Raw genomic sequence first — 26726 nt, 5'->3', positions numbered from 1 at the left:
TTTGTTGTTGTTTTGTTTTCTTGTGAAGCAGCTTATGGGTTTTGTGGAGGGGAAACGGCTTAAGCAGTCCTCAGAGTCTGTGGGCATTTTGGTTTGTAAGTCATTAGCAGCAAACTTGTACGGTAAGGCTGCAGCAAAGCCTCATCTCCTCCTCCTGCACATCATTACAGGACCTCTCCTTTTTGCCTCTTCCCCTAGTGGAGTTGAGCTGCGGTATAACTGGTGTGAGGGTGACACTCTGTGGTGAGAGGGAAGCCATGCAATTACAGCCAGAGAAAAGTAAATGTTCTCCCAGAATGCTGCTGAATCAAAGGCTGAAAATTTCTGTCTAGCTGAAGAATGAAAGAATTCAGCAGGTTTTAACCTTGATCTCCCTGCAATAAACAGCCATAAATAGAACAAAGCTGTGTGTTCTTCTGACCTTCCTGTGTCTTTGTTGGGATCTTTTCTGTTTTCTTTGGCATCTTCACACACTACTTACTCCTTATTTACTCATTTTTTCTTTATTACCTGTATTGGCTTTTCTTTATCCCACTCACTTCCTGCCTGTGCTATGTAGGAGCTGCATCCTCCTTACAAAATTGAAGGGTCTGCAAATCCAAACCTGTCCTTGAGCCAGCTGTGTGCAAGGATTTTGCCCCAGCTCTCAAAATGCTTTCTTGTGACTGATCCTAGCAAGAACTGTCTTTCTTTGCTAAAGTCACTGTACTTTTAAGGCCAGAATATTCTGTGCAGCCATGCAATATGGAAATTCTTTCCTGGTTTAAAACTTGGACAAACTGCTCAGACTTAGCTCAGATTTACTGTGTAATACAGTTTTGGTTTTGCTGATAGGTGGTTGCTGCTGTGCAGATTGGCTGTTCTAGTGAAATCCTGAAGCTGGTAAAATAAAAACCAAAGGAACAACTGAAAGGAAAAAAAAATCCAAAATATAAATTCAAACTTAATATTCTTAGTGTGAATGCTCTGCCCTAGTTTAACACTTTCAAATGGTCATGGCCAAAAGACAAAGCAGTTAGAGGAGCCATGCAGGATGGGGAATGGGATCCTACCCCATGGCACATCCTGCTAAATGTAAGGCTGGGTTCAGAAATGAGCTTGAGGCTTTCCCTTCTTGAGTGCCTCAGCTTGAAGACATTTTAATGATTGTCATTTCGATTTCTCTAATCCTGTATTGTGGCTAGCTGAGACTTTAAACTGCAATCTGTCACTAAAAAAATGTGGCCTGTTGAATCTCAAGTGACTGTTTCATTTTCCAAATTCCATGCTCTGATATAAATAAAAACAAAACCAAAAGAAACCCTAAACCCTCTTACTTTTAATGATGTTCCACAAGCTCTTTCAGAGGAAAGCTTCTGCTTTTGGAAGGACAGAAGTGAGAACAGGGAGACAAGATGCTCCTGGAAATAACCCACCTCAAGAAACTTGCCAACATTTAACCTAAAGGGCTACTTTACCTCACAAACCAATTCCCATGGAAAAAAAGGATAAGATAATCGCTTCATTTCAGTTTTCTTTGCTGTCCTCCTCAAAGCCATATTAATTGCTATGTTATTTTGAAGTCTAGTTGGTTTCAACATCATCATGAATTATGTCTCTGTAATAAAACTTCTGAGTCATAAACATCAGCCAATATTTTTTCCTGTTTTCCATTAAGAGACTGATATATTTTTTTATTTTTTTTTATTTTTTGTGATTTATGTATTGAAAGATACTTTGCTTTTATATGATTCCAGCTGCTGTGGTGAAAATGTTACTGTACTCTGACCTTCATGGTTTTCAAAAGATGATGCAAAATGCTGCAAATGCTGCTCAGTATATTTTTAACATGATAAAAGGGTCCTTTCTCAGCATTTCATCATTACAGCATCGTACCATAAGCTGACCTAAAAAAAAAATAAAAAATAGTAGTATGTGCTAAAAAAAAAAAAAAAGTTAAAAAAGTAGTAATTCCAATCAATAATGCAGTGACAGCAGTTATCAGTCTCTTGAAAAATTAATGAAACCAAGAATGAAGCTTTTCATTTATGTTTAACTTGAGACTGTGTAATAATTCTACTGTGTGAAGCAAAATCTAATAGGAAAATTATTTCCCCGTCATCAGGAGAGCTCATTGAAGAGGAATATCTTTCCTCTAATTATTTCAATTATCTAATATATTCTGAAGCAATAATGTTGCGTTGTCTTGATCTTGAGACAGATGTTTGCATTAAAAATCAAATTGAAAAGAATATGATACATTATTTTATAGGAAAGAATGTTTTTGTAACTAGTGGTTGGAAAAATTAAATAAGTCATTTCTGAGAGAAACCAGCTTCATTTATCAATAGGAATATGTCAGGGGAAGAGGAGGAAGCATACAATACCCAGTGTGTGCTTCCAGCTTCCATGTACTGTGGAGCTGGACCTCTCTGCAGCAGAGCTGGTAGCTTTGTGGTAGCTTTGTGTCAAATAGCTTTAAGTAATTCTTCTCTGCCATGAATTTTCTTTATTGTTATGGGGCCTGTATAAGCTTTTAGCATCCATAACATTGTGGCAATGAGTTCCACAGCTGAATCACACAGTGAGGGAAAGTACCTCTGTGTCGTTTTGAACCTGCCCCATTAATTTTGGTTCCCTGAGAGTTTGTACTATTAGTGACACAGACTATTTCATTCCCTAGTCACATTCTCTTTCTGGTAGTGATTTTTTTTTAACCTTCTAACATATTCCTCGCCCTCCTTCAGATTTCTTTTTTCAGAAGAAACCCTTATCTTTTTCCCCCTTTGGATTTCATTTTAATATCAATATTTTTCCCTGTATGGAGGGGTCTCTCTTGCTCTTGTACCATCACCAGCCTATCTATTTATGCCATTCAGTGTCCAGACTTTGGATGAAGTTTTATGGGTCCTAAAGAAGTCAGTGGAGCTATCAGAGCATTTACCACTTTGCACAAGTTCTGGTGCACAGCAGTTGTTTGAGTGTTATCTTCATCTTTGTCATGGGGACGTGTGGTGCCTGGATGACATATTGCTACAGCTGAAGATGTTTTGCTGCTGACAGCATGTGTTGTGATATTACGTATGTCTCAACCACTCAGGGTCTGGAACTTTTTGCTGTGTTTTAAACCACAGGGTATTTGCTGGTTGTTTTGTTATCGTTATTATCCTTGTTACTATGCAATACATGAATATTTTCTTTGACCTAACTATGATCCATGATCATCTTTGAGTGTAGTCAGAGCTATGTCAGCACTCATAATTATATCTGGATTATTTTGCGGAATTGTTTATCTTTTCTTACCTTTGGCAGTTCTTTCTACATTTATTGACATTGTATTTCTTCTGATATTTTAATCACTGGTGAAGTTTCTGCAAATCCTTGTAGTTGGATTTTAGTGTTAATATCCTGAAACAGTTAGTAACAGACTTTTTTTCATCTCACTTCTATTTTTTTTCAGTTAGTTCTGAATATTCTGATATGCACGAGGCCCAGACCCCAGCCCTGTGGTATCCTAAGGCTCAGGGCCACTGGAAAAAAAAAGAATTTGTGATTTTTCTTTTTCTTTCTTTCCCTTTTTTTTTTTTTTAATCAACCAGTTATTTATCCTACTAATCTTTTTCCTTTTATCCAGTAGCTATTTAAGATTCCTTTGTGACTTTGTGATGGACCTTGTCAAAAGTGTACTGAAAAATTTGAGCAGAATATGTTATTTTCCTACATGCTTTTTCCTAGAAGCCTCACAGACCTCTTAGCACTTCATGAATAATGACATCCCAGTGTAAAAGGGATGCCTGATTATTCTCAACTTCTCAACTTTCAGACTTTTTTTTTTTTTTTTTTTTTTTTTAGAAAAGGTCACAGGGGTGATAAAGAATCTAGCATTAAAGCACTGCAATAGTAGTGAAATGTTACAAGCCTTGATTGAGTAGACAAAAAGCTGTGTCTACTTGTGACACAATTCTTATTAGTTATATCACAATGACATGTTTTACATATGCTGGCCATCTTTTTCTCCTAAGATCAAGGAGATTGTGAGTACAGAAAGGAAACCAATTAGGCTGCTTCCATGAATTTAGTAAGATGAAATGTATTTTCTACTTAATCTTGACATTCAGTAATAACTTTAGTGTGGTGGTGGTGGTGAGAGCTAAATCTAGAGAAAGCAACAAGGAATACTTATGGCACATCATTATGCAATCTCTTCTTTCAGTCATCTACAAGGAATTGCTATAATCACAGTTATCTTGCCTGATAATTAGTGCAGTCTGATTTTGATCTACTTTAATTTCTCTGGGGTAATTTTTATCACTGTACATAAAAATGTACACTATGTTATTTATTAATTGGTTTGACATCTAAGCAAATAGTGACACTAGATAAGCAGTGCCTTCTGCTTTGAGTGCTAAATGCACTGAACTGCTGTTTTCCATTGCTGGGCTCTCTTTTACATATAGTGTATTCAAGTTGAAGAAAAAATGCACATTTTAATGTGATACAAAAAAAAAGTGACATAAAGAAATATATATACTTTATATACTATATACACTTTTAAATACTTTTTTATTTTTTTTTTCTATTTTTAAATAACAGGAAACAACAATGCAAATACTTCTTTTATTTATGACAGGTAACTTTATTAATAATGGTCTTGTATCTGTCGCACCTACCAGGTGCCAGTCTTTTTTCACACTCTGCAAGACTTCCTGAAGAATAAACTAGAAAGGCATAAAGTTAGTTGAAGCTACTAAGACACACATTTATAGGTGGGTCTGTTTTGGACTTTTTTTTTTACAGAAGTTTCCATGAATGTGTGCCAAAAATATTAAATACATTGAGAAATACAGTAGAAAGAATATATTTACAGTCAATTATAATGGGCAATCCAATAACAAAAATAAAACAAAAACTTTTTAAATGTTTCTTTCATGCTTTTTTCACAGAAATTTTTAAATATGATTTTGTTTTTTAAAAAATACAATAAGGAAATAATTACATTCTTAATATGAGAACATTATCTTACAACATACAGCATGGGCCAATTAGTTTGAAAGTGTCATAAATGAAAAAAATAAGATACTAAATTAAGTATTCTCCATTTAAAAATTCAAATTGCCACAATCATCTCGTTTAAAAAAAAATTTAATCCCCTAAGATTATGATCTGTTTTTTAAAAAAGCATCACCCATTAAAAAAAAATAAAAAAAGCACCTGGTATAGTAACAGGAGTTTGTTGAGGAAGCAGAAGTGTAACATTTTCTCAAAAGACAGAAATGCAATGGTTTAAAATACAATAAATTTCATTTTAAAAAAGTCATACTGCTCTATTACTGACTGCCTGGTGACCCTGAAATCCTGAAAACATTGAAAATACAAGCTCTGTTGCTTTTTATAAAAATTGCACAGCAACAGTACTTTTAAAAAAAAATGGAACATTTCACAGCACTGAATGTGGTCCATTGAGATATTATTTCTAGTGGATTTTTATTTATTTGTTTCCTCCTTTGAAAACATTGGCCATTACAAAGAATAGACATGTCACTAAAGGCTAATTGCAATGTTACCATTAGAGACACGCAATTATACAGTACAGGGTGGGGAAGTGGCTTTAAGGAGCCTCTGCAGGAGGATGGGCAAAAGGGGATGGAAGATACAATACTAATATTAGGTAAATAAGTCTGACTCAAAGGAATTTGGCTTTTGATTACTCTGCATTACTTTATGTGGGACCACTTCTTAATGGCAACCGTTACATCCTTGCAAATGTTTACTAGAAGCCTAATTTGCATCATAAATATGTACAGATATAAATTAAATATTTATTGAAATATACAAATAAATAACTTAATTTGAAATAAAAAGCCTAAATGAACTTACTTTTGCTTCAAATTTGTTTCTGCTATTGTTTGTGGGAACTTGGTAATGTTTAGTCCATAGTCATACAGCATAGAATGTGCCCTCCGCCTACAGTAATAAGTAAGCAGATGACTGAAAATAATATATAAAAAAAAATCCTGTTTTTGATGAAAAACACACTGACACTTGCTTCCCTATAGTATTGCATTTCTGTGGCACTTCGTACAATGCACAGTCCCAGGAAGCAAAGAGCCTTTTCCAATCTAGGACCCCATTTCTCCTCTGCTAAGGGTCAATGTGATGCCTGGCACATTTGGGAACAGGATTTAGCACTTCACTTCTGTGTGCACCATTATGGACATGCTTTTCAAAACCACTTGGCATACACCTGATCTGGGGGAGCTGCTAAGTGCTGGGTCTTTCTGCTAGCTCTGTGCTGGGACTCTGGGCTTGCCAATCCTAACAGTTCCTTCAGGAAGTCCTTTGGTGTCCTTAACGAGACCTCTGGACTGTAACAGGATTTGATCCCTGATAACTACTGTGTTGCCAGCTTCTGTGGTTTTGCTTGCAAGTCTTAAGTACAGATTCCAGCACTAACATCTCTGATTATCTTAAAATATGAGTAGTATTTTAATTTTTTTAATTAATTTTCTAATCCTCATAGTTGAGGAGAAAAATCATGAGAATGTGATTGAAAGCTCTCCAAAGGCTTTAAAAAAAAAAAAAAAAAAAAAAGAATAAATTAAAAGAACCCAATTAAATTAAAAGAACTTATGTATTTTTTTCTCTCTCCTGATTTTTTTAAGCCAATCTTGAGATTTTGAAGGACTTCAGCTGGCATTTTACTGCACATAACTTTGCAGGAGTGACATAGATAGAGACAAAGAAGAACAGGTATCTACAATTTTACAGACTAAAATGCAAGACACAATTTCCTAGTAAACAGAAATGGACTCCTGTCTGAAAAAATCCCCAATTCCTTGTAAAAAGATTTATAAAAAGAGCCTTAAAATTATCATCCTTTCAGTCTCATCTTCCTCAAAAATAATAGCTGAGGTCTGAAAAGACGAAGGAAACTAAGTACAGCAGTGTTCTATAACTCAAGTTTAACAATAGTATATTATTTAAAAAACAAAACAAAACTGACCACATAAGCTATTCTGAGTTGCCATTATCTGTTGATTAATTTCAATCATTTTTCTTTTTCAAAAAGTATAGAAAAGAAGCAATATCTAAAAATACCTGTTTGCCATTTTAAAAAGTCAGGAACAAATCATTGCTTGACAACATGACCTTTGAAAATGACTGGTGCTTCGGAATAAAGAGAATGTACTAAAATGCTTTTTTTTTTTTTTTTTTTCTTCAAAGCATGGCAGCTTTTTATCTCCCAATGACAAAAGTGACTGTCTTAAAAAGTATCAGAGAACTCTTTACAGCTAAGTTGTGTCATTCCACTGTTTCGCACTGCCACTGAGGCCAGTGGTAATGAAGAGCTCCTGACTTCTCGGTTCAAGAAGGTCATGAATGACCCTGTGAACACATTTCTTCAGTTTTCTTTTGCCACATGGACAGCAGTGTGACTGCTAATGAGCAAACCTTGGCTCAGCAACTTCTGTGGCAAGCAGAGTTCTTCAAGGCAGTATTACCTGCAAGAGCACATACCTGAAATGATTTCACATCATTCTTAAAGAACGCATTTATCTTCAGAGCTGTTCAGGTCATCTGATGCAATGTAATTAACATTGCTGCTCTATACTGTTTCAGCAAAGTAAACTTTCAATTGCAACTATATGCCTCTTTTTAAGTACTATGGTTGGTTTGCTTTTTGATTTTCATTTTCGTTACCAATGAAGTTGGAAATAAAGAGTTACAGGTAATAAAAAGGGGCACACATAGTTACATAGCAATACAGTAGAGGGAATACAGGCAAATTAGCGCCAAGCTACCGTTAACTTAACAGAATTATAAAAACCTCTTATGGTGTATCACTTGATACCACTTTTTAGATGAGTCTTTTGCAGCCTATGTCTTGGTCCATAATAGGTAAGGCCTTTATGGAAAGTGAGTGGTTTTGCTATACTTATGTTCCATTTTTCATCTCCCATTCCTGGAAGGGGGAAAGAAAGATATGGAAATGTTAGAGAAATCAAGACATTTCACTGATGTCATCAGATCTGCTAAGCCAAAACCAGCTGAGGTCAGTAACAGTATTTCCACTGACTACTGGATCCAGCCATCTGCCCACAGATTAGTTAGGGAATGTTAACAAGTATGTCCTGATATGGTCTGTGCACAGCCTCCACCCCTCTGCGACTACATATGGCAACTTTTTTCTAGTACTTTCTAGGGCTTTCTAAGTTACCTATGTGAGAGAGAAGTAAGCACTCAATATCTCATAGCTGACACCAAGTCATTTTAGTCTTACGTACGCTTCCATTTTTTACTGTAAAATTCTTGGTAAGCACACATTATGGATAAAAAAAGAAGCTTACAGGCAGTGTAAAGTTAGTTAACACTGTCTTCGTTTCCCATGTACAGAATCCAAGTTGACCTATTGCTCATTAAATTTAAGAAATCCCTTTACTTTTACATCCCTCAGTTTCTCTGCCTCTTAACTGCAGATAAGGACACCTACCATCCACAGCAACGCATGTGATCTATGATGCTTTCACCCATGTATTTCAGATAAAGGTATCATGATTGCCATTTCTTCTGCCACAGAAGTGAAAAGTCGCAATGAGTTTGCTATAGCTAAACACCTCATCTAAGGAAACTTGTTGCTATTGACTTGGGTATATCTACAGTACTTCCTAATATTACATCAGAAGAGAAGATGTGAAGAAGGGTGGGCCAAGCCTAGGACATGCATGATGTACCAGCTCCCTTAAACACATCCGTACAGAGATCAGGAAATAATGAAGTGCCAAAGGAGCTGGCCTCTTGCTGAAGTAATCTCTGTGGAGCAATTGCACAGCTGTTCCTAGCCAGGAACCGGGGTCTACAAATTCCTCTCCCACCCATCGACTCTGCAGAGATACTCTGCAGGAAGCCTGTTAAGTTGGCTCCCAAGCTGAATTCCTGAGTTTAACATTCATTTCATGCTATTTAAGAGCTCTAGCTGAAAACTGTTACTTATGTATGTAAATATCGGTTTCTGCTGCTGAAAGCAGTAAAAGCATTAGTTTGGCTGAACAGCTGCATGACCATGACACCTCTTCAACTATAGTAAAGCACTACTAAAATCACAGTCGTTGGTTTTAGCAACATAAGAGGAAAAAAAAATAATAATAAAGAAGGTATAGAATAGGTTAGTATTTTTTAAAATCTTGTTTGTTTTTTTTTTTTTCTTTCCATTTATTAAGATATAATGCATTTTCACTTTTCAGTTAACACTTTAAATTACGGTAAACCTAAACTTAAAACACAGGATTGGTGAACTCTAGATTACTTTGAAAAAGGATGCTAAATATATATTCCCTAAGTTTATGCTGCCAAACCTCTAAAGGAAGTCCTTGTCTGAGCAACTGGGAAGATAATTTTTATTTTTTTTTAAATATGTGTTAAATAAGCCTTGAAAGCAGCAGTTTCTTCTGCAGGTGCTGAAGGAACATCTCCTTTGTTTCCATTGCTCCAGCATGGTTCAAGTCAATGAAAGAATGTTTAAGTCAACACTGACAAACTGAGTGAGAGCTGGGAAACCAGGAGTGCTCATTTTCTTCTCCAAGCCCCAAACATGAGCAAAATGTAAGCTGCTGACCTTCACCAATACAACAGTTTGAAAACAAATTAGAAGCAATCACTGCAGTCTCCTTGCTACACATAAAAATTTGATTTTAGAAAGTCACTTGACCTATGAAACACACTTAAATAATCACTTTATTCTTGCACAGCAATGATATTGGGAGTATTTTACTTTACTCACAATGCTAATGCAAATTGTGACTTTCTACATTTTAGTTAGAGTCCCCATTGCCAGTACAGTAGATTATTGAAATCAGTTAAAAAATCATTCTGACTGCTGAAAAATATACATTCTTAAAACAAAAACAACAACAACAACAAAACAGATGTTACAATGAGGAAAGTTTAAAAAAAATCCAGATAACTGTATGCATACATATGTACAGTGTTTGTCTAAGTACTCAACCACCTTGTTGCTGCGTTCAGATTTATCCCTAGATCTGTCTTATTTCCCTCTATATTTCCCTCTCATGGTGATGCATCTGGAGAGATTTCTGCTGGAGTAGAACACCCCCCTGGGGGCAGCATTCTGCCACACAGCTCTAACACAGCAGGCTGGACAGTGCACACATTCTGCAGCAGCAGCAGCTGCCCCAGCAGAGAAGAGCGCAGTGCTCTGGGCTGCTGAGCACAACAGTGCCAGGAGGGTGGCTGCAAACAAAAGGGTGGCTGGTGACAAGCTCAGCATCCTGGGTGCAAGGGTGGAGTGAGAAGGGAGGCATTCGGTGCATTGAAATGCATAGTGGAGAGGAAAAGGAGGAAAAAAAAAGGCGTTTTGAATGCTTATACAACCATAACAGTGGGCGATTTGCCAGTTGCTGAACACACAAGCATTAGCACGGACATGAAATCCGTTTCACTCCCACACATTGCACTGACATTCATGCACCAAGAGCCAAGTAAGTTCTGCTCTGGGATACTCACGTGTGACTCCCTTTGTTTAGCCACATCTATAAGGCCTGGGCTCACTCATAACTGCAAAAGGCCAAAAGAATTGAGAGCCAAATTCCACCCTCGCATATGCACATTTAACTCCCACTGAAGGGCGGGTGTGCTGCAGATGCATACCTGATGGCAGGATTTGGCTGCTGCTCCTTGCGAATGGGCTGAGCACAGCTTGGGTTGCACCGTCTAATTCAGCAAAATTTCACCGTTAATATTTAGTGCATGAGGTTTTTAGGAAAAAGCTGTTAAAGCTGAATTGGATACTTTGAGTTATTTTTCCCAGGGTAGGAAATACACTTATTAGCTCCATAGCCTTTCAGATTAGCCTGATTTTATATGCAAGATTCCTCTACAAAAGGACTTGACCAAAATATCGTGCCATCCGAAGTGTAGCGATATCAAACAGCACAGCAGGATGCACCATCCTCTGTGGTGCAAGTTGCACACAAAAATTAACTACATCTGGAAGGTATTCTTTACATCAAAATTTTTCAGGTTTTTATAGTGCCCAGGTTTCTTCAGCTCTAACGATTAAATGTGCCTGTCTAGTCTGTAGCATGTCTGAAACAAATCCATGCTCCCTTTTGTCAGGACTGTGCTCTAACTGCTAGACCATATTTTACCAGTAATGCTGAGCTAACATGCAAATCTAAGACAAAATGTGTTGTTAGAGATAATACCTGTATGGGACAAATTATAGTATAATTGGCATACTTTAGAGTACCTGAATCCTTCTTCAGGTTTGAAACAGAAACATCAAACTTCAAAGTTAAATAGAACTGAAACTAATTACTCCCAGTTTAATTATTGTTATCTGACTTAAATGACAGAAAAGGCCATTGATGACCATGGAAAAGAGGGAGGAACGTGGGTGAGAAAGTGCTCACTTAAGGTACAGCACGAGAGTTAATTCATGGCTTGGGCAATGTAGGGAGCTTAATGGGGACTGGGAGAGACACAGGGAGAAACTGGGATGTGTCATAAAATCAAATCATTTGGTGAGCTGATGATGTTTTATAATCTAGGACATTTAGGTGCCAGGCCTGACACATTTATCACTGTAAATGTGTGTTATCAATGAAGACTGTAACGGCTTTTAAGGAAAGTTACTTAAAAAATCCCTATTTTGCAGAGTATTTTATTATTTTGAGAACAGAAAGGGTCTACTAAGAAGACAGATGTCTAAGATTATTATTGTTTATAATTACAATTAGCAGTGAATTACTAAATCAACAACAGCTCGGGGCAGTGCTATTACTGTCACCCTTGGTTATATGCTGCCCATGTGCTTATGTTGCTGGCAGATTTAGCCCACTAGAACGGTCATGCAAATCTCATTGAACGTAAAGCACAAAAATGGAAAAAAAACTTGTAACAATACAACACGAATGCAAATTTCAGCCTGTCTTGTGAGATTACATTAAATTAATTTCTACTTGAAATGTACATTAAGAGTAGTTAAATTGCGTAATGCACTTTCAATAACTGTAATGCAGAACCATTCTGTTCTGTGTCAGCTGGCAAATACCAAACCTGAAAATGTGTTGCATCAGAACACTTATTATAACTTTTCAGCTATACTGGTTAGTATAACTTAGTGGATTTTGGATGGACTGTCTACACCACAGACCACTTACCTTGCAAATTAGATTTATAAAGGAGCAGAGAAAAACAGGGAAAGAGAGGGAATTAGAACTAGATCTGTCTGTCAAAGTACTTATCAATTCTTCCACAAACAATTCCCTGAAACCAACCCTGACTTGGAGGGCAAGCATGCAGTATTTATAAAGTAATACAGATAATCTAGATATTGTACAGTCTCTTCTTAAACCTAAATTTTACCAACAGAAGCAGAAGGAACCTATCTTTCCCTCTCTCTACCTCTGTAAGTAAGAAGGACAGAGAAAGAAAGCTACACATCTTCTCACCTTTGCTTTTCGAAGTACATGACCTCGACATGGAGAATTATTTGATGAAGGAGGTCGCTTCAGAGCTGCTGCACTGTTCACAGGTATTGAGCACTCGGTATCACTGGTATCACAACTGGAGATTGGAGAGTTTTCCAAAGTTCGATGCTTGAAAATTGGAGACTAATAAAGAGTGAAAACCCTACCTTGAGTTTCCTCCAAATAATCACAGAGGCAGTATTATTCATCTAGACTTAGAAATCCAGAAACTATTTTTAAGGAAATCATACTCATGATAACGTTGAATAAATGAAAATGGGGCTAGAACAAATAAAAAAATACAAATTCTGTGTTCTGTGATGAAAATTAAAGTTCATTTTCTGTCATAAAGTAACAATGGGTCATAGGGAGGAACTGACATCTCTCTTAGATACCTCTAATACAGCTACCCCGCTGCTTCTGGCACAGCTCCATAGCATGAGCAAGGTTGCCACGCTCCATCAAGAATGTGTGAGATGTAGCCATTGCAAAGGGTGACAGTGGGACCAAAACAAGCAGGTCTCAGCCACTGCATGATGATTTGGTGTATTTAAAACTTTCCTTGGGATGGAGCAATGTCTCAGTTTATGCTCTTGCAAACTACTGAGGACAATGAGGAATCAATTTTTGTGCCTTATCATAACACAAATAATAGCTACACACATACTACATACATACTACCTGTGATTCCCATGTTTTCCTGCTCCCATTGCTCTAGAAAGTACACTTCTCTCTACACGAAAACTCTCATTTCACATCCATTTTACTGGAGCCGTTCTAAGCCACGGTACTGGGGTTTGCATATCCAGTGGATTAGCATACCTGTGGGCTTGATGTTCCTGACTTGGGCTCAATAGCTAAGCCCAGTGTGATGCCACCAGCCAAGGCTTTCTTAAGGCTCTCTTTCACCTCAGTGAGTTCTAGCTCCAGGTTTACACGCTCAGCCTCCTTTGCTTTACATTCCTCTTCCAGCTTCTTTAACTTGTCTTCAAGAATTACTTGGGTCTTCCTGCCTGTCATCCACAGAAATGTTATGTCAACAATGAGCTTAAACTGACACTTTCAAAAATTATTTTCTTTTTAACAAAGTAAAGAACAAGAGTTCAAAAAATCAATGACTTTACAGAAATGGTGCATATTTTGCAAAAAGCATTTTTCCATGTAAAAATCTAGTAACAGAAACCAAATGCTTTCTTTCAGGTTGCTTCCCAAGATTTCTAATCTAGTTGCAAAACAATATTTGTTTTGTTATTCTCCCATGTCATGAAAATATAATTAGCTAGTCACAATAAAATTATTCCTCTGTTCTGCTTAAGTCCCCATCACTGTTAGCTCACAGGTATACATATATATGTATATATATACACGTCAATTCATATAAATGCACAAATATACATACATTATGTATGTATATATGTATAAAAAGCAAATATAGATATTACAGAGTATAGTTTAACATCAAAGCCAAACAAATATAGACATTACAGAGTATAGTTTAACATCAAGGCCAAACCTCATGTAGTGCCACACCTTCATCACACAATGCAAGGCTGGGAAATTAAGCATACTGTGGGCAGGATTCAGCACAATAAAGCACCTCATACCAGCATTGACTTCAATGGCAGCGCGTAGATCTTTTCTTTCTTTTCGGAGCTGGGCCAGCCTATTCCGCAGTGCTTCCTTCTTCTTTAGTAGTTCCTCCTCTTTGCTCTGTAACTTTTTTGCATCTGCCTCCACACGATTCTTGCCATATTTGTACTGCTCTGCATCTGTACATATTAAATGGCAGTAATTTATTTGATCCAGTTGGTTCCTGCCTGCTCCCGTTCAAATTTTGATCACAGTTTAAAATGGGTCACACAAAAAACCTTTAGTTTTCTCAATTTAACTTTGGGTTAATCAGGCTTTTGTACCATAGATGTTTTTGTACAGATGCTTCCTCAGCTGTTCAGGCAGTCCACTGCCTCAGTGACTTGCTTAAATTAACAGTAAAACCCCAAACTGTGCCCTAAGTCTGAACATCACAAGAAGCACTTCATGAAACTGGTTTAATGCCACTCTTCCACTGGCTTTTTCTGAAGGTCTGTGATTCCTAATGAGCTCTGAAGTACAGCTACAGAAATGCTATGGGACACATAGTTAGTTCTCTAGGTTTCTATGTGAAAGATGAGAAATACCACATCGTTTTTTTTTTTTTTTTTTTTTTTTTTAATGGCCTTGCCATTCTCTGTAGTTCAGAGAAAGAAAAGGAGGCTTCTCTTTATCTCTGAAGCCTTGACTTTTAATTGAAAGTGGTCAAAGGAAAAACTTCTTGGTTGCCTTTTTTACCTATCTTCCATTTCTATTTCAAGTACCTACAACACACACCTTTTCTCATCTGACTGAACAGAACACAATGTTACTTTAGAGCTTTCTTTCTTCTTTATTTTATTTGATTTTATAATTTTCCATACAAATGCTTTCTTTTCCTGGCTCACATATATGTGTTCTAATTTATTTCACAGCCACTTCTATACCTGTGCTCCAACTGTAGACTCAAAGGAAATAGGTCACCACACAGATCAGTTAGTCTGCATATTTGAAGGCAGTCAACTTCACCTAACCCATTCCTGACCAACAGTTGTCTAACCAGTTTTAATTGGTCTTTAGCATCTGAGATGCCTTTACTACAACAACCTATTCCAGTACAAATTGACCTGTGCAGTTAGAATGACACTTTTTTTTTTTTCTTTTTCCTAAAGTCTAACCCAACTTTCCCATGTTCCAGTTAAATCCACGACTTCTTAAAAAATTTCCATGGGCTGAAAAAGCCATGTTCATTCCTTCATTAGCAGAAGCCAAATTTTGGAATCTATATCTTAAAAATTATAACTCTTTTCTTGTCCCTTCTTCTTTAAGGAAAACTATCCTTGTTAGGCTTGTTTTTAATTGCTAAAAATTATAGTATTGGAAATTAGACAAGTTTCTCCTCATAAATTCCTTTCTTTCTATAAAATTCCTTTACTGAGCATCTCAGGAAGCATATTTTCATATTACCTACAGGCAATCTACCTGCCCAGAAGAATCCACATTCTGAATTTGCTGTTTATGGATTGAAATCTCATCTAAGGAAGCTTTTGAGCTTTATAGTTATCTTCATTATTTTGTTGTACCTTTTTCTTTTTCATTAAAGATAAGAGTAAATCTGCTTATGAACAATATAATGTTCTAACATATTTCCTAGCTTCTCATCACCCTCTGCCTCAAATGAAGAATCATTACGGATTATTTTTTTCCTTCTGCTCTCATGACTTTTGGCAGCCACAGGGCCACATTTCATATTTATCATTCTGCACATCACAACCTTTTATCTCAAGGCATGGCTAGAGTAACATTGAGTCACCAATGTACATGCTATCTCCTATTCAAAACCTTGGTAGACATCTCCTGCCTAGTCTCTCAGACTGAAAAAAAAAAAACACCATATTGGTTCTTTATCATTTGCCAAGAAGACAGCTGCCTTGGGTATCCTCATGACTGCATTCACGGTGGCACCAGTGAGGAGATATACTTACTGGACGCTGTGCGCTTCACACAGGACACTGACTCAGGTTTCTTCGGTTGGTTGTTTAATGTTCTCACTTTTCCCGTGATCCCATTGGCAGTCGCAGGAGGTTTCTTGCCTTTAAACTGTTTGAAAACAAAAGTACAAATGGGCTCTGGCTATTCCTGTGCCACTAGCATTGCAGTTAACCTTTCATCAAGGGCAAACCTTGACAAAAAAAAAAAAATAAAACAGTTGCTTGCTCAAAGAACCTTAATAGACTACATTGATCCAACTGGAGACGGCGCATCCTTCAGGAATTTTGTCTCTGAAAGCTGCCTGCTCAGCAGGATACCAGAAGTGAAAACACTGGGAATCACAGGATACTGAGTGGATGAACACCCCATCTCTAGTGATATCCTGGTTTCCAAATTATTCAAAACTCTGGCATTTACTGTACTAAATCATTGTGAGGCAGAAGAGTTTTAAATCATAATTTCACACAGTAAAGTTTCATGAAACACAGGTTATTCAAAGTTAATCGCATACAGAAAGACCCAACATGGTTTGCCACACAGAAATTTGACACTTCCTTATTTACTATATGGTCTTTCCATCACTGTGGTACATGGATTTATTATTTTTCCAATGATACAGTTATTGCACATTTTAAAATATTAGGAGTTAATGCATCAACCTTTAGCTGCTAGTTAAAAGCTTTCTTTCTTTAAAAAAGACAAACCCTCATAATGGCCAGACAGGTCCAGATCATCTTGGAGGTCTTTTCCAACCTTAATAATTCTATGATTCTATAAGATTACCAGGAAAAGTATGTTTTACATCCAAGGGGAGCAGTATGGACTGAAGCCTGGGAGAAGAAATGCTGTTCTGCTTACTCCTGGTGTTTCCGTCTGGAATGTGTTAGACAGGCATGAGGCACACCTGTGCCACGATATTTTCACTTGCTTCTAAAAGCTTTTGAGGACTGAACTGAGAGTGCAATGAGAAGCCTGCTGCAGCAGAGTAGGATCAGCGAAATTTATTGCAGAAGCCCCCATCTTTGATTATGCAGCTTCGCTGAATGCTAATATTTGAATATGAGGTTTTTGTAGGGTTTAAGTTAACACATAATGCAAGAGGTACCTTTTGCAAGGGAAGTAACTCTTATCCAACTGTTCTGTTTCAGATTAGATTGAAAGTCACACAGCTCCGTGATACTTTGACAGGCTTATGACCAGCTTTTGGAGACTGTCACAACCAAGCCCTATATCACTTTTTTTTTTCTTTCCTAGTCATTATTCCTTGCCTAAGGAGATAGAAAGTGGCTTGATATGAATTCAGATTAAGTTTAGAAGAAAAAAATGTGTTTTTTTTTTTTGTGTGTGTGTTTTTTTTTTTTTTGTATTATCTGCAATCTGTAAATTGTCAAGAGCTTGTGAGGAAGGCCTTCCCCATGTGCCACGAGGAGATAATACTTCCACAGCAGAATTTACAACTTAGCAAAACTGTTTTATGGGCAGTAACTTATGACTAAACCTCAAGCACTTCAGTGCTCAGATTGGGTGAAGTATCCCAACATCCTTAAGAAAACAATCAGATAAACAGAGCAGCCAAAAAAACCCAAAACATTTTGTCAAGTATTAAATAGTACAGTACCTGTGAGACCGATCCCCTCCCCACAGCAGAGGTATTAGTGACAGACTGAGCAGAAGACAGATTGGATGAGACAGGGTGTTTGTAATGGTTAGAGGAGAGTTTGTCAGTAGATAACCTATTGGTTTTTCTGTCAGCTGGCGGATAGCGTGCAAAGATTTTTGGAGACGGCAAGTTATCGTACAGGCCTGCATTATCATAAAGCATTTCTTCTCCAATGTTCCTGCTACGGGAAGAAGGAAAGCCATCTTCTGGTTCCCACTGCAACACACACACTTTGGCAGTTAGTAAACAATACACCATGCAGAACCTAAATGAAATTAAAACATTAGTAAGATTTTTGACCATAGCAAGCCCTCTGCATTTAGCAAGCATATGCTTATTGCTCAGACTTGAAGCTAACTACTTAGTAAGGTGGGAGAAGAAACAGTGTGGAAAGGAAGCATTGCATTACATGGTTTATAGCCTTTGCATTCCAAATAGAATGAGCAAGCCAGTGCTATCCTATTACTTTCCCTGTTCACAGATTGTACCATCAGTGTTTAGCTCTAACATTGAGAGGGCACAAGGAGAATGTGTTAACAAGGGATACCCACGGGCTGTGCAGATGAAGTTGTGGGATTACATCTGGTACATAAAGTGTTAAAAGTAATAATGCATATAATGCCTAACAGCTAGCTGAAACTGAGTGTTTTTTGTTTGTTTGTTGTTTGTGTTTGTTTGTTGTTTGTTTGTGTTTTTGTTGTTGTTGTTGTTGTTGTTGTTGTTTTTTCCTTCTTCAGGCTTTATGTCTTTCCAGTGAATACCAGCTGCTGGAATGTTAGTATTACATTTTCTTTGCTGGAGGATTATTATTCTGAGCTAACTATCTAAAATAGCTACAGGCCATTTCCTTTTTTTATTTTTTCTTCAGAAAAATGGAAAGCTCAACAACAATACTCCAGTGATTCATTCAATCAATCTTAAAAGAAACCAAAGGCCTGGTTGCCAAATATCCTTCCTTAATCCATCCTGGCTGTAGCAGTATGCTACTCATACAAAGGCTTAAGCACATCCAAGAGCTACACACAGAGACTACTCACCCCCCATGCTGTTGCATGCAGTTCCAAACAGTGTTTTTTTCCTACTTTCTGACATTACTAAGACATGATGGAGGCCTGTACTTGCAGTCCACTTAGCACTTTGAAGCAATGAATTCTGAGCACAGACTTAGTGGGGGCCCTTATGAAGAGCCCAACTTACGGGCTTCCATATCTCACCTATAAATTTTCTTGAGGACCACATATTACTTTGGGTTAATATCCATTATGTGTTAAATGCTATTACACAGCTGCCTATGATTAGCTCTGCAAGTTAGGAGGATGGAAGTGAACCCTTTGACTCTCCTTTGGGATCTGCAGTACCTGCTCTCATGAGGAACGAAGCCCCAGGGACGGAAAAGTGTTCTGTTTTTTGTTTGTTTGTTTTTCAATTGAGACCAACAAGTGCCCAGTGCAACCGAGTACTCAATTTTGACAGGTCTAGTGTGATTGAAAAATACCGCCTTAAGACAGTATCATATTCAAGGACTTGGCAACAAGTCATCAACAGGCAACTGCTTTCTAAATGCACGTTGGCTCACATGCAGGTTAATGTAAGCAATATGTCCCACGCCCCTAATACCCTATAGGTGTGAGGGAAGTTTGCAGTCCCCAGTCAAAAAAATAGGACTTCATTTGGAAACTGCCCAGTGGGCCTTTTTAGATAATATAATTTTCAGATGTCCATGCATTCAACACATGCAAACCATTTGTTCTGTGTAAATTCAATTCTTACCGATCCATTTATGCAAGGAACATCATCATAATGAAGTGCCATTCCACTCGGACATGCGTAGCCATTGGCAGTGCTTCCCCGGTACGGATTTGTGGATATAACTCGCCTGTTCATAAAACTGAAAAAGGCAAAATAAAAATAATAAAAAACAGCACTTGAACTGAGTCTAAATGATGATTCAGTGGTATGTTCCCTGTATCTGATTTTGTAGTCTGGAAGCACATATCTTCTCTCCTTCTGCAGGAAAGCTGAGGACAGTTTTCCCTTTGCTACTCACATGTTACTGCTAGCAGCCAATATTACACCATATGTTTCTGTATTGTATTCTTACAGCAGGGATAAGGCTGTGTGAAAGCCAGGATGGCAACAGCTGTAACTGCTCAGTGGCATGTTTACATGGGAACCTGCTGATCTATGTTATAAACCAGCTTGCCAGTGTCACATAAATGTTCCCTTGTTGTCTGCATGGGGGAGAAGCAGGTGTTTCTGAGTGCACGCATGTCTGGGGGGATGAGAACTTGGAATCTGGAGAAACAATAATTACATCCAGCAAAAAAAATTGAAAAAAGAAGTGGAACTTGGATAAAATTTGAGTCAACACATCCATCAAAATTTGCAGGATAATTTATTCCCCAAATTCTGGGGATTTTTCATGTCCACGTCAGAACTTTTGGCTAGGTAGAGTTTGCACAATGGCACTATGCTTCCCAGCTCTCTGTCTGGGTAACTGTGCACGCAAATACTCCATATTCTCATTATTACTATGTTTCACACAGTGGACGTGAACCTTCTGAATGCTTCAAAAGGCATATATATTTTTCATTTTGTTTTCTCTTTCCAAAATCTACCTTGTAGCTTGTGTTACTGGAATTCTGAAGAATATCACAGCCTACAGCGGGCTTTGTGTTGGGAGCAAAGATCTAACAATACACGGACTGACAGAATCAGACCCAATAGTAATAACGACCTCAAGAGGTAGTTTTCCTTTCTAGCAACCTCTGAAATTGAATGAGGTATCAAATGAGATCCCAAATAATTCCTACAGATTCGGGTATATGTGAACAGGAAAACAAAGCTTTCCATCTCAAACAATGGGACTATTCAGGCTCTGTGGTGATATTCATAAAATATGACAAAAGCCCTACTAAACCTGAGAGGGTCTTCTGTAGTGCTGGCTGGAGCTCAAAAGTTCTGTGGTTTCAACAGTTGCTTTCTTTTGGCTTTGGAATAAAAATAGTTCACTGAATTTGTTATTCAGAGGGAGACAGACCTCATCCAGCTATGGCTCACCTGAGCCATGGGAGAGCCAGGTTCACTGGAGGGATGAACCTGTCTGGTTGAGTGTGAGCCTTTTAGGTCTGCCACAGCCCCAGTGAACGCACAGGCAGTGCATGGGTGGAATAATCATTAGCTAGAAGCTTTTCTTGTTAAAACAAACAAACAGTAAAGAGCCTAAGATAAATGCCATGATAAAAATGTTTATCATAGCTCATACTTCATTAGAGATTATTAAAGGGCTGCATTTGTTTATTGCTCCTCTTAATGAAGAACATTACTCAAGTGTTTCTGGTTAGTCTAAAGGACTGCATTTGGAGCTGTTATAGTAGCTTTATTTATTTATTTATTTATTTAAGTAGCTTCATTGAGAGTAAAGCATAATAGCCAAGTCTGAAAAATGGGATGTTCATTAATAACATCTGATGCACCTGCAGTAACTGTTTCCACCACCACAGTAAACTAACATTTATATAAGTATCTGCAAACACTTCATAAGCATTATTTCACTAAGCCTCTCCAAACCAGTTTACAGAGGCATCCGTGTAAAATAATTGTATTCTGAAACTGCTAGATGGGAAAGCCAATGGAAAAAAGTAATTGGAAACAACTTTTATTCAGCCTTTCCTAGATGCCTAATGATTTACATACAGGAAATTGATGGGATTATTAATGCAGAGCCAATCACTTGGCACAGTAACAGTCTCAGGAAAAGAATAACTAATAAATCGAAGTGGCTGAATGATAACCAATGCTGTAATGATAACTGTTGTTAATTTGGAATATTGATATTTGTCCTATAAAGGGCGGCAATAATATTTTGTTTACACAAGCATCATTGTCGTTTCTCCTTATTTTCTAGTAGTTGAAAATCAGCAGATGGCTACCCTACTTGCTTATTGACAAGCTCTTACAGTCTTTTTAAGACACCCAATGAATTTTAACTAATTCTTAATAGGGGAATTCTGCTATTTTGCAAGTTGTTTGACATTCCTTTCTAACATGTGGTCTAGTTGCGTATGTTTTTTCACTTGGCTCCAATTAATATCACATTTGTTCAGAAAAGGAAAGCCAAGCAGTATTCAAGGGGAAAAGGTTTCCATTCTGTTTCTTTCTTAAATGTGGTTATTGTGAGATGCTGACTGAAGCAAAAATACATGTCAACACAGGGTAAACTTTTTGAACCCTATTAACTTCAAATATGTAATATAAGTCTATAAGTGAAGTGCATTTTGATTCTATCAAAATTATCTGTTTTTTTTTGTTTGTTTGTTTGTTTTGTTGTGTGTTTTTTTTTTTTTCAAAACTGCGATTGTGGTAACATTGAGTCATTTCCTATCAAAAGAAGTTCAAGCTAGATCCTGAATGAAACTGTGCATTTTCCTTTGCTAAAAGCTCTTTTAACACATAGCTAATGGAAGAAGAGCCTTCTTTAGGAAAACTCTGAAGCTTTTGCCTTTTTTTTTTCATATTCATTCTGTTTAAAGTTATGACAGGCAGATGGGGTGTGATTCTCTAATGTATTGTCATGCGAATTCCATATTTGTGGAATTTGAAGGAAGTCTCATTTGGCAGAGATGAGGGATGACGCCTCTGCAAACTGTCTTGCCAGGCAACCCCTCCTGTGACCCCTGCAAACTGCGGAGTACATCTGTAGCAGGAGATGTTGTGTGTCCCAATTGTTCCTTCATTCCCATTTCTAAACAATCTTATCTAGCCAAGGAAAAATGACAGTCTCATCCCACCAGAGATTGCTTTAATGCCAGAATTAATTAATTAATTTACTTTGAACATGTAAATCACTCTATATGCTAAGTATGCATTACTTTTTTCAACACAGGATTGGTGATGGGGAATTCATTGGACTGATTTGCATTTTAAACATAATTTCTGTGCTGTACCCAAGACTCCTACCCAATTTCCACCTCCTAAATTAAAAACTAGAAATAAATTGAACTGGAGCTTGATTAAGTTTTTAATTAATGAGAAAAGAACTTAAGAAGGAAACATGGAGAAGGTGACTACTCAAGATGTAAATTTGCTGCACATTTTTAGTGGTTCCGTTCAGATACAAATATTAATATAGCCAAGAAGTAAATAATTTTAAACTGCATGGATGCATAATTATTTACTTTTCAGCATTTATCCTCTTCTAGTGATAGCTCCAGGACTTCAACCAAAATAAAATATTAAAATACAGCATTTAGTAAGGAGACTTACTGGGAAAAAAAAAAGAGTCAAGATTTGAGTAAAGTTGGATTGTGTCCACGTTTTTACAGAACTTTAGCAGGATGCCAACAGGATAATCTTAAACACATCTATCATGCTGTGATGCTGAGACACTTAAGGATTTCAAAATCTGGTAAAGGGCTGGGGAGATTTGATAAGCTCTGTTGGCACCAGAGTTAACGTGGAGATATAAATTCTCACAGTACTGAAAACACGCGGGCAGCTGAATGCCTCTCACCAGAAGGTCTGTTTTGCAGCCTGGATGACGCTTGCCGTCATTTCCACATCGATGTAGTCATAGTGCAGAGCTCCAGGGTCTGTTGAAGATCCTGTTTCTGCCAGCAACATCCCTATCCATCTGCCCATGTCTTCAGAGGAAGATGCCTGCAAGGAGAGGGCAAAAGCATACATAAGGTCTTTAGTCAGCCACTAAATTGGGGTTGTCACAGAATTATTTCAAAATGTTGCATTCTTCTTGGCTGACAAATTGCTACCATATTATATGAGAAGCTCTGGCTTTCTTCTGCTGAATTTAGGAAACCCAGGATTTCTCACTAAATCTGCTTTGCTAGAAGTGCACTTTAAGTAAGCCATGTGCTCATCAGTTATGACGTAATATGAAGTGGGCAATCTCCATAAATGAAGAAAAAATAATCACTTATGGCTAGTTGATTTAAATTCAAGTCATGCTTATATTAGACCTCAGAAAATTGAAAACTGTAACAGAACTATTTTCCTAGGAAAGGCCAGGGGGTTTTAGTTAGGATGAATCCTGAGAATAAAGTATTATTGCCAAGTAGAAACAAGGAAAGAAAATAATGTTTGTTTTTTGAAAAATTCCACTTGCATTTGTCTAGCTGATGGCATTTATTTTCCTAGTGACACAAATAAAAACAAATACTGTTAAAATATATTTTTTTTAAATCATATTTTACTTCAAGTCACTAATTGCAAAGTTAAACAGCAGCAAAATAAACAATTGAAAAAAAGGTGGGAAAAAAGAAAGAGTGCGGTTTCTAAATTTTTATTTATTTATGTATTTTAACATTTCATGGCCTTTCATAGCTCTTTAGCCGCTTTCTAGTTTTTCAAATTCTCTGAACTGCTCACATGCAATAGGACTTTTTGCAAGGACATGAGAATAGTATGACCTGCAGTGGGAAAACCAAAGTGGTCAAAGTGCTTGTTCTGCCACTGAAAACAAAAGGTTGCCTCCTGCTAAATCTTCACTCTGCTTCACTTTAAGTGGCTTTGCATTTCAGCTTTCAAAATACAATGAATACAGCCCCCTGCAAAAATCACTTTTCAAAGTCCAGTTTTGACAAGATCTGAAAACAAGGTCTGACATAATTGTTTAACTTCATTTTGGCTTTTCAATCACATCTTGCACTTGAATTTGTGGCAGAGGTGTTAAATGCTCTAAATAAGACTAGACGTAGCCACTGAAGGCAATTTTGTAGATCAGATGGGTTTCCTCTACCAGTTTGCCAGTCATCAGCAGTTGCCTACTGTTTTAGAACTGGGATCCCATCAGCCTGGATCCTTCCCCAGGTCAGATCAGCAGTTGTCCAGGCTGCAAGGACTACCACTGTGCAGCTCCCATTCATCCAGGCACACAGTTACTGTGCAGGTAACACAGGTGAAGGTATGATGTCTGTGGTGCTAAGAGTATGTCACTGAATACACATGCAGTGTATAACGAGACTCACAAAGTTGCTGGCATAATGTCTTTTCCTACTGTAGAACTACATTAACTGAAATTCAGGCTGAACAATAGTTCATGTAAGTAGCAGACAAATGAGGGTTAAGATCTTGAGAGTTCCCATCAACAGTGGTCCATTATTTAATTATTGAGAAGTTATTTATCCAAAGAGATTATAATTCTGATACAAAAGTGTGCCTAGAGAAGGATCACAGAGATTTTAGTACCAAGTCAATAGAACACCAATGCAGGGAAAAAAATCTTACAGACATTTCTGAACTGCATTATGCAACTTGGCCCTAAATCTCCGTTCCTCCTTTGCCTATAATTCTTTTTTCTTTTTTTGTTTTTTTTCCCTCCAGTATGTATTATCCATCTCAGAAATAATATTATTTCAAAGATTTTTCAAATGGCCAGTTAGTATGGAAGTGCTTCTCTAATTTAGCTTGTGGTAGTCCCTAAAAGTCATAGCCATTAGCAGCCACGGCACCTCAAGCACAGCAACCTCCTGCCCATTCCGAAGCAGCCGGAAGGTCAGGGGATGCTTTGAATCCAGTCCTGGGATGACTTCACAGCCACGGAGAGGGATAGAAACAATATGTGTCTTCAGATCTGTTCTGTCCTTGTGGAAAATGAGTTTATTATCTTTCACTCGGCACCAGCGCTCACGCCAACGGTTATTTGAGAGCACATTGAGATATCCTGCAACGAAATGAAACATAGGATGTTTTACTCCTGACTTTTTCTGGAAAAAATACAACTTACTTTTCAATGTAATGCTAGAACTTAAACAACTTATTGCTCTTACAATAGAAAGTCCAGATGGATTTTATGAAGACAAGTAAATGATCCTGCCCCACAAAAAGCATATAAAGATGTGATCCTGCTCACCTGCAAGTGGCTTTCTGTACCAGTCACTGCAGTGGCTGGGTGAGCAGGAGCTCACCAAACCCCAAGACTTTAGTAAGAAGGGAAGAGGTAGAGTAGTAAGAAGTACATACACAGCTGATGTGATGTCACACAACTTTTTCATAAAAGAACCACTTTCATGGTTATAATGGTTTTGATAACTGTGACTGCCCAAATTTTCTGGGAGAAAGACCTACTAAGCTCCTTCCACTCAACGACAGTTCAGTCTATTTTGCCAGGAGGAACAATTAGCACAGTTAACTCTACACAATGATGTTACCTGTTCTGATTTCATTTAGAAAGAAGAATGCAATACTTCTAAAGAAGAATTTTAAGGGTCACTACTGATGCCAACAGAAATAAAATTAATATTGGCTTAAAAATTGAGAAATAAATACATAAAAAATGTAACTACAGTTTACACAAGCCTTTTTTTTCCTCTCTCTCTCTTTTTTTTTTTTTTTTTTCACCGAGGATACTACAATACCCTTAGAACAAATCAACATTACATGACTAAATTGCATTTTAAATAAACTCTGCTTTTCATATCATGTTCTATAACAGATGCAGACAGTATCTAGGCATATGGAGTCAGAAAATGAGGAGTGTCTTTCCTTCTCTGTCCCACAGCGACAATCATTCCAGACTCAGCTGTAAAAATCAGGACAACGAACATCCAATTTTGCTGTTTTGCTTCACTTGTAAATGGAGAAAAAAACAAACAAACAAAAAAAAAAAACAAAAAAAAACCTCCAACAAATATATTTTGCTTCCACATTACAGTTCAATGCATACAGCATGTTTCCAAACATGCTATGAAGAAAGAGACAAATAATACCCTGCACAGGCCAGAATTTATATATATATAAAATCTTCTACCTCAGGTCTGATTTTCATTTAAGCACTTAATCATGTTGGATAGCTATCTCTTTGGTTTTCATTAAAACTATGACTTATCATTGTTTTTTCTGGATTTCCCTTCCAACATAGTGATTCCAATGTCAAAGCTTGATCCAACAGGATATAGCAGATCAGAATTGCGCACATCTTGGAAGGTGCCATAAAAAAAGAGGATGTGCACAATCCTGTTATTTTGGCTCCTTGTGATGATCACACTCCAACTCTCCTTCCTCCTCCTGTAACAAAAACCTGT

The 26726-nt window shown here is 37.4% G+C and overlaps 1 protein-coding gene across 5 annotated transcripts in view; it reads right to left on the bottom strand.

Annotated features, from left to right (window-relative positions):
• Positions 1 to 4582: 4582 nt before the first annotated feature.
• AFAP1 (actin filament associated protein 1) overlaps positions 4583 to 26726 on the bottom strand; it is a 115807-nt gene continuing 93663 nt past the window's right edge. The window contains exons 9-19 of one of the 5 annotated variants that reach the window (XM_068679844.1): positions 25155 to 25366; positions 23201 to 23346; positions 19459 to 19576; positions 17647 to 17904; positions 16022 to 16136; positions 14072 to 14236; positions 13290 to 13480; positions 12450 to 12611; positions 10645 to 10707; positions 10501 to 10551; positions 4583 to 7942 (exon numbers count right to left, since the gene is read on the bottom strand). In XM_068679844.1, coding sequence (XP_068535945.1) covers positions 10546 to 10551; positions 10645 to 10707; positions 12450 to 12611; positions 13290 to 13480; positions 14072 to 14236; positions 16022 to 16136; positions 17647 to 17904; positions 19459 to 19576; positions 23201 to 23346; positions 25155 to 25366 — 1436 coding nt within the window. In that variant the 3' untranslated portion in view covers positions 4583 to 7942; positions 10501 to 10545. Of the gene's footprint in view, positions 7943 to 10500; positions 10708 to 12449; positions 12612 to 13289; positions 13481 to 14071; positions 14237 to 16021; positions 16137 to 17646; positions 17905 to 19458; positions 19577 to 23200; positions 23347 to 25154; positions 25367 to 26726 lie in introns of all 5 variants that reach the window. The other 4 variants (XM_068679843.1, XM_068679845.1, XM_068679846.1 and 1 more) reach the window with 4 other exon arrangements.

The sequence above is a fragment of the Anas acuta genome, chromosome 4, assembly GCF_963932015.1.
Source record: "Anas acuta chromosome 4, bAnaAcu1.1, whole genome shotgun sequence".
NCBI classification, from domain to species: Eukaryota; Metazoa; Chordata; class Aves; order Anseriformes; family Anatidae; genus Anas; species Anas acuta.
This window is presented reverse-complemented; position numbering and strand designations above follow the sequence as displayed.